We start from the raw sequence: 9436 nt of genomic DNA on the forward strand, positions 1-9436 counted from the left end.
CACTGGTTTCTACAAAAATTAATATTGCCCATTGAAAATTTTGTCAGCTCGGTGACACAATTAGACATGTCAATACAATATTGAGGAGATGGCAGGTGGAGAAATCATTCAGCATTATTTTGCTGATGTAAATTACATCCAAACCAACAGGTTTCTACATCCTACTCTAATCCTAACGTATCCCCTGTACAGCGAGCTGTTAAGATTTCAAAATGACAAGGACAACATCTGAAAGAAACAGCTCACACAAAGCACAGAAAAATTCATCAACTGCCTTGTGGGTACACATATTCCAGGTTGCTGAAAATTACAACATATAACGTGGTGTGAAGGTTAAACCCTGACCTTCAGTAGCCCTTGAGACAGAAGCATTGGTGAACAATCGCATAATTTGAAACAGGTGAAATTAGAACCGCACGGACACAGGAGGTAAATCCTTACCTTGTCGAGCTTACGGGATCGAATAGCATGGGCAGCTCTGTGGTATTGGGCTGTGAGGTAAAGGCACTGGGACAGCCAGTAGATATCCTGGGGCTCCTCTACAATACAATCAGAATAAGTAAATGCAGCAACATTACAAATTTCCAGTAAATCTGAACCACTCCTAGGGGACAATGAAATAAAAATAATAGCAAAATAAAAATAATGTAATCACCCCCAATGCTTAAATAGTACACCTACATTACTGAGTCACACTTCATACTACTGAAACATGTCAAGTACAATTAGAAATTAAAATACAAACATTACTTCTACCCTCTATCCCTCATTCTATTTCTATTAATCTAACGTGGTTATTCTATCTCAATTATACCTAATTAAGTGGTAGAATCCAAGCCTACAGCATAGATATTTAAGTTATTCATAGATACATCTTTATATTATCTAACTTTAAAGGGGTGGAAACTAGAAATGAGAATCAGAGCCAAGCCTGGACTCATGTTTTGTTAAAGTAATTAAATGACTTGAACAGCCATTCAGAAGCTTACATTACAAATCTGCAGACTTTGAAATCTTCTGAGCAGACAATGCGCATTTGAAATCTTCCAAGCAGATCAAATAATAAAAATTAGTCTACTATCAATTCTGGGCGAGTTTGAAAGTACAGGCTTTGCAAAATTTCATTCAGTTCACCAATTCTCCTCTCTTGCATTGACCTTTGTGACTCCAGATCCAACGAACTGCCCTCTGAGAAGACTGAACAAGCAACTCAGTGCATGAAATGCTAACCTTGCCAGCATCACCAATAATCCACAACGGTACAAGGGTTCTGGTAGTCCGCTAACTTCTGTGATGCACGAGGTCATGGACTACTCAGATCCCTACCCTGAGCACATTTAACCCTGAGGAAAGGAAATAGGCTCACCGTGTGAAAGAGAGGCAACCTTGTCAGCCCAGAACAGCGCACTCTGGTATTGTTGCTGCAGAAAGGCAGACAATCAAATTGTTAGCATCATGACATTCGCTGAATGAGGTTCAGATCACAGAGAGAGGGCCAGAGATGCAGGAGACTAAGGGGATCACTGAGCTGCTGGGGGGGGGGGGGGGGGGGGGTGGAGCACAGAGGAAGTGCTGGGGGGGAGGGAGGCAAAAGGAGCACCACTGGTGTGAAGGATCACCGCAAGAGAGTGATGCATGAGCTACGCTACCAGAGGAGAGGAGTGCAGTGCCCTGAGACTCCACACATCTGATCAATATTCAGACCACAAACACTCACTCACATTCAATTGACGTACAGTGTGCACATACATTACACACCTCCGATCGAGGTCCAGCCCATAATCACAAACACACACACACCTGATAGAGGTCCAGCCCATAAACACACACACACACACACACACACACACCTGATCGAGTCCAGCCCATAATCAAACACACACACACCTGATCGAGTCCAGCCCATAATCACATATACACACACACACACACCTACCTGATCAAGGTACAGCCTAGAAACACTCTCTCTCTCACACACACACACACACACACACACTCGATCGAGGTACAGCCTATAATCACATACACACACACACACCTGATCGAGGTACAGCCCATAATCACATACACACACACACACCTGATCGAGGTACAGCCTATAATCACAAACACACACCCACACTTGACCAAGTCCAGTCCATAATCACATATACACACACACACACACACACACACACCTACCTGATCAAGGTACAGCCTATAAACACTCTCTCTCTCACACACACACACACACACACACTCGATCGAGGTACAGCCTATAATCACATAAACACACCTGATCAAGGTACAGCCTATAATCACAAACACACACACACCTGATCGAGGTACAGCCCATAATCACAAACACATACACCTCGTCGAGGTACAGCCTATAAACACTCTCACACACACACACACCTGATCGAGGTACAGTTCATAATCACACACACACACACCTGATCGAGGTACAGTTCATAATCACACACACACACACACCTGATCAAGGTACAGCCCATAATCACAAACACATACACCTCATCGAGGTACAGCCTATAAACACTCTCTCTCTCACACTCACACACCTGATCGAGGTACAGCCCATCATCACATACACACACACATCTGATCAAGGTACACCCTATCCTCGTTATATGCTTCTTCATTCTATGCGGATTCACATTTATGCGAGGGACATATTTCTACTAACGTCTCCTTATATGCGTCCAAAACTCACAGTTATGCGAGGAGCACTGCTTTCCTGCCAATACAAGTCAGGTGCGCACGCCTCACAGTCTCACTCCCAGCGGTCTCGCATTGGCTTTGGCAAGGTGTGGATGTGCGATCTTGCGCTCTTAAACTTTTGTTGGTTTTACCTACCGTGCAGTGATTTTGCACTTGAAATATTTAACTATGCTTCCTAAGCATCCGATGACATGTCCTGGGCCATCAGCCAAGCAGCAGAGAACCGCTTTAACACTTGAAAAAAAGTTGGAAATTATAAACAGCGCAGCATCAGCTGAAGGTAACACAGCTCTGGGATGCTACTGTCGGGAACAGAATTTTGCCTTTAAAGTTCTTTTGTTGCTTTGACAATGCGTCAGCCCATCCTAAGCATTTGGACAGCATTCCTCCTTACATAACAGTACGTTTCTGCTGCCTAACACAACATCGCTGATTCAACCACTCAATGATCCACATTCAAGGTGTTTTTTTTTACGGCAAACTATCTCTTAGATGCTGCAAGCAACAGACGATTTTGAAAATGCCGGGAGTTTACCAACGGTGAGGGAACGGTGGAAGTCAGAACACTTGGCACAAATGGCGATGGACATGCATTTCAGTCGTTCCCTGCCGTCAACCCTTCTCCCCACAAGCAAATTTATGCTGAAAAACAAAATGCTGCCAAGCAAACAACCCTCACCACTCTCTTCTAACCGGTGCCGGCAGTTGTAAGAGTTCTGTGAGCCTTCCTTCACTCCTTGCCCTGCTTGATATGATCCTGATGACTACAACCATCCATGCACCTTATCGACGTAAAGGTGCCTGACACCACAACAGCCACTCATCTCCCAGAGCGAACACACCTGCCACTGTTGGTGAGTACTGTACACCCTAGTATGTTAACTTTCTATGATTTATTACATTGAATATTACCTTAAATTGATGAAATATAATAAGAATATGCTTTGTGGTACTGCTTATGTGTCGTATTGGTATGAAAATGTGAATAAATTACAGATAAAACATATTTAGGAAGCCCTCTGGAACGCATCCCCATTTTCACTATTTAAATAATTATTCACATTATGCATTGACTGCGAGGAACGTATCCCCCACATATAACGAGGATAGGGTGTACAGCTTATAATCACTGACACATACACACCTCACACCTGATCAAGGTACAGCCCATAATCACATACACACACACATACCTGATCGAGGTACAGACCATAATTTCTCTCACACATAAACACACACACCTGATCAAGGTACAACCCATAAACACACACACACACACACACTGTCCAGTGGACTCAGGGACTTACAGACATTGGGCCTTCAACTTCCCCAGTAGTTTTGCAGATTTGTGTCATCGCCCATTAACTCAACTCTGAAAACTCGCACTTATTCCTCAATCAGTTTATTTCCTCATGCACAAGAAGAACAGTGTGGCCCGCTGCCACCAAACTGTTCTGAAGTTCAAACAAAGAGATGTCATTTTTCTACTGAATTGACTAATGGATATATATGTTGACCAACTGGCAATATTGTGTATGCTCAAATTCCAAATCCCTCGCAGGGAAATGGCTCTCCTTCCACCAACCAGGTCAAGACAACAGCATCTCAATGCGTGAAAACAGCTCTTGTTACAATGTCCTCTTCCTGCAGTGATCTTTTAACAAAATCTCTCAATGGTACAGCCCCTCAGAAAATACAGTGCTTGTCACTGACGCTCTGACACAATGCTACTCCTCTGTGCCAGACCTCTAACCGTATGCTGTTCCCTTAGAGGTCTCTCACACACACACACACACACACACACACACACACACACACACACACACACACACACACACACACACACACACACACACACACACACACACACACACACACACACACACACACACACACACTCGTGATCGACAGACAACCCTTGTCTTGTCCATACTGCACCAACTGCCACCACTGGGCTATAAACATGCAGTCCCTCATGCATGCAGTTGTAATTTAAATTGCGGTGTTTAAGCGCAGCAACTTGAAAGTTTGACTATCAGTGGCAGATTTAATGTGTGGCGGCAGGGAGTTCCAAACTGGAGTGGTCCTAGGGTACAGTGAGTAGCGGTAACAGTCCTCGTTTGTCCGGATGATCTTGTAGTTCAGGGATTGGTTTTGTCGGGTTGCTGGTCTGTTATTCTGGTTACACAAATGGTGATTAATGTTGGATGGTGTTAATGAATGAGTTTCTTTGTAAATTGCAGTAAGCCTGGCTAACGTGCGGCATCTTTTGAGGGTATCCCATTTGAGGTCGAGAAGCTTATCCGTAACACTACTGGTCTTTCTATCATCACTGGTTACAAACCTGGCAGCTCTTCTCTGGACTTTCTCAAGGTTATTGATGTCAGACAGACATACTTTACTGATCCCGAGGGAAATTGGGTTTCGTTACAGCCACACCAACCAAGAATAGTGTAGAAATATAGCAATATAATACCATAAATAATTAAATAAGTTAATTATGCCAAGTGGAAATAAGTCCAGGACCAGCCTATTGGCTCAGGGTGTCTGACATTCCGAGGGAGGAGTTGTAAAGTTTGATGGCCACAGGCAGGAATGACTTCCTATGACGCTCAATGTTACATCTCGGTAGAATGAGTCTCTGGCTGAATGTACTCCTGTGCCTAACCAGTACATAATGGAGTGGATGGGAGTCATTGTCCAAGATGGCATGCAACTTGGACAGCATCCTCTTTTCAGACACCACCGTCAGAGAGTCCAGTTCCACCCCCACAACATCACTGGCCTTACGAATGAGTTTGTTGATTCTGTTGGTGTCTGCTACCCTCAGCCTGCTGCCCCAGCACACAACAGCAAACATGATAGCACTGGCCACCACAGACCCGTAGAACATCCTCAGTATCGTCCGGCAGATGTTAAAGGACCTCAGTCTCCTCAGGAAATAGAGACGGCTCTGACCCTTCTTGTAGACAGCCTCAGTGTTCTTTGACCAGTCCAGTTTATTGTCAATTCGTATCCCCAGGTATTTGTAATCCTCCACCATGTCCACACTGACCCCTTGGAGGGAAACAGGGGTCACCGGTGCCTTAGCCCTGCTCAGGTCTACCACCAGCTCTTTAGTCTTTTTCACATTAAGCTGCAGATGATTCTGCTCGCACCATGTGACGAAGTTTCCCACCTTAGCCCTGTACTCAGCCTCATCTCCCTTGCTGATGCATCCAACTATGGCAGAGTCATCAGAAAACTTCTGAAGGTGGCAAGACTCTGTGCAGTAGTAGTCTGTGAATGGTTTGGTAGGGATCCCAAATGGCACTACAGTATTCAAGTCTTGGACAGACAAGAGTTCTTAAGCAATTTCTTTTGTGGTTTTTGAGCAGTACAAAAGTTACACCGTAAGGCCAAGGATTTTGTTGGAACTTGAAATGGTTTGGTTTGGTTGATGTGTTTTGCCCAGCTAAGTTTATCTGACAGTTCAATGCCTAAGTAGGGGTGATGTTTTACTTCCTAGAGTGTAGTGTTTCCCATGAAGTACTGATGATGGTAATTTTTTTTCTTGTGGGTCATTCTCTTAATGTAGCACTTTGAGATGCTAAATTTCATCTGCCAGGAGGACTCACGCTTGCACAGTGAGTTAATGTCTTGTTGAAGGGTACTGCAGTCATTTGGAGAATTTATGGGTCTGTACAGAATCAGGTCATCTGCAAACAGTCTAACTTCAGATGTAACACATGTTGGAAGGTCGTTTATATAGGTTAAAAAAAAGTAGTGGGCCCAAGACAGTGCCCTGTGGTACTCCCAAAAACACTGGACAGCTGGATGGGGATTGCCCATCGATTAATACCTTCTGGTGCCGTTTAGTTAGAAAGCTTTCGATCCAATCCTTGGTAGAGCCTCAGATGCCAAGATGGTCAAGTTTGGCTAACAGGCGTTGATGTGTTACAGTATCAAAAGCTTTACTAAAATCCATATGCAAAGGTCAACTTAACTCTTTGCATCCAGAATCTGGGCTAGATCATTAACGAGTCCGGCTAACTGTGTTTCACAAGACTGTCTGCTCCTAAATCCATGCTGTCTGTTGAAGAGATGAGAATCTCTCCAGATGACCCATGATATTGCTGTGAATAATGTGTTCCAGCTGCTTGCTTACAATACAATTAAGTGACACAGGATGGTCATTAGATGATAAAGACCTGTCCCCTTTCTTGTAGATTGGTATGACATTGGCAATGAGCCAGTCTTTAGGCAAGGTTCCATTAGACAAAGACTTTTGATAGATTTTTTGGAGTATTGAAGCGGCCCTAGCGGCACATTTTTTGAGAATACGTGCTGGCACATTATCAGGTCATGTGGCTTTGTGGGCCTGGAGGTTTATCAATAATTTTTCAACACCTGCGGTGGTATTCAGCATATCTGGAACACTACTATGTCCTAAGTCCGGTACTGATGAGATATCTTCCCTTGTGAAAACAGAGTAAAACTGTTGGTTGAATACTTCTGCTTTCTCCTTTGCACTGGAAACAATCCTTCCCATAGATGATAATGGAGAGACACCAAATACTTCCCAACATATAGCTTTCACGTACTTCCAGAAAGGTTTGGTATTTTCACTCTGGAAACTTATACCAATATCATGCACATAATCACGGTGAAGTTTTCTCATCCACCTGTCAACCTTTCTCTGAAAGAATTTAAACTCATCCCATCAAGTAGAAAAATCACCTGTCTTTCTGGCACGATTATACAGCTTACGTTTCTTCCTAATATTCCTCTTAAGCGAAGCATTAACCCACGGTAAGCTTGGTTTGGAAGAGCTCATTTTGTGAGGAATGTTGGCATCCATAGATTTCTGTATTGTGCTAATAAATTTAGTCTGTAAGCTGTCAATATCAGAGTTCACAATGACATAATCAGTATGCTGACTGTTGAGGGTGCTGAGGTCCTCAGATGTTTTGGTAGTTGGTTTTGGCATAAATGAACATTTTACGCTTTGGTTTTTTAAAAACTATTTTTGGTTTAATTGAGGCATCCACAATAACAAAATCATGGTCACTAATCCCTCGTTTGACTTCTATTTTACTAACAAAAGCTGGGTTGCTTGTGAAACACAGATCAAGTAGACTCTGGTCTCTTGTAGGCTCAGTAACGACTTGAAGATTATGATCAAGTGCTCCTTCAATCATCACCTTACTTGGACCAGGGTATCTTCCACAAGGCAACAAGATATTGGAATTCCAATTAACATCTGGCATGTTGAAATCCCCTAATAACCAGATGGAGGCATGCTTAGGCATTTTCCCAAAATTACACACACCCCTGATCGAGGTATAGCCCATAATTTCTCACACACACGATCGTGGTACAGCCAATAATCTCACTCACACACACACTGATCGAAATACAACCCATTATCACTCACACACACCTGATCGAGGTACAGCCATAATGTCATGTCACACACACCTGATCAGAGTACAGTCCATAATCACACACACACATATACCTGATCGCCGTACAGCCGATAATCAATAACTCACAAACATGATGTACAGCCCAAACACGCACATGATCGCGGTTCGGCCGGAAATCACGCATATAAACACACTCAGACCTGATCCAGGTACAGCCCAATCTCTCTCTCTCAAACACACACACACAGAGTGCAACACAGAGCTGTACAAGGGCAGCTCACAATCATGCGCACACACACACACACCTGATCCAGGTACAGCCGAACCCGCCGCCGTAGTCGGTCGCGGTCTCCGCGCTGTTTCTGGCTCATTGTTCCCGCTTCACCGCCACTTCCGGTCGCCGCCTTTCCGCAACCTAATCCTTTCCCCCCGGAGCGCAACTGTCCGGACAGAAAGTCCTACCCTACAGAAAGCCCCCAGACTCAGAGCGGCGGCGGAGCGCCGCGGGGTCCCGTGCATGGGCGTGGTCTCCGAGTGGTTGGGGAGACAGTAAGGGAGGGAGAGAGAGCCCGGGCCTCTGCTGGTTACCGGGGCAACGCCTCTGCCGCGTCAGTTAGAGCGGACTTGTTTGAAATCATTTTATTATTGGAACATGTATCAAGGTACGGTGTAAAACTTGTATGCCATCCATAAAGATCGATCATTACTACATTGAGGTAGTAAGACAATAACATAATAAAGTGTTACAGCGACAGAGAAAGTGCAGTGCAGGTGGACAATAAAGTGCGAGGTCATAATGAGGTAGATTATAAGATCAAAAGACTGTTATATCGTAGTTCAAGAGTCTGATAACGGTGGGATAGAAGCTATCTTTGTGCCTCGTATGTGTTTGCAGGCCTTTTAAAAAAATCTGCCCGGCGAAAGAGGGGAGAAGATAGAATGACTGGGTTGGGTGGGCTCTTTAATTTGCTGTCTGCTTTACTGATGCACCATGGAGTCTGAACAAGTAGGCTGGTTTCAGTGATGTGCTGAGCTCTATACACAACTCTTGTGGTCATAGACTGACCAGTTGTCACACCAAGCTGTGATACAGCCAAATAGGATATTTTCTGTGGTGCATCAATAAAAGCTGGTAAGGATGCTAAGTGCCAAAGACAAGCCAGTTTTGTTTAGTGTTCTGAGGAAGCTGAGGCGTTGTATCAGAATAGTGAGCTTTCTTTCTTGATGTCTGCACGGTTGGACCAGGACAAGCTATTGGTGTTCACTCCAAGGATTTGGAAGCTGTCAATCCTCTCAACCTCAACACA

The 9436-nt window shown here is 44.2% G+C and overlaps 1 protein-coding gene across 2 annotated transcripts in view; it reads right to left on the minus strand.

Annotated features, from left to right (window-relative positions):
* The window catches only part of cdc16 (cell division cycle 16 homolog (S. cerevisiae)), a 75633-nt gene extending 67048 nt beyond the window's left edge, over window positions 1-8585 (minus strand). The window contains exons 1-3 of one of the 2 annotated variants that reach the window (XM_073028937.1): window positions 8435-8585; window positions 1367-1421; window positions 442-539 (exon numbers count right to left, since the gene is read on the minus strand). In XM_073028937.1, coding sequence (XP_072885038.1) covers window positions 442-539; window positions 1367-1421; window positions 8435-8500 — 219 coding nt within the window. In that variant the 5' untranslated portion in view covers window positions 8501-8585. Of the gene's footprint in view, window positions 1-441; window positions 540-1366; window positions 1422-8329; window positions 8341-8434 lie in introns of those variants that run through there. The other variant, XM_073028946.1, reaches the window with a different exon arrangement.
* Window positions 8586-9436: the final 851 nt, after the last annotated feature.

Source organism: Hemitrygon akajei, chromosome 2 (genome assembly GCF_048418815.1).
Source record: "Hemitrygon akajei chromosome 2, sHemAka1.3, whole genome shotgun sequence".
NCBI classification, from domain to species: Eukaryota; Metazoa; Chordata; class Chondrichthyes; order Myliobatiformes; family Dasyatidae; genus Hemitrygon; species Hemitrygon akajei.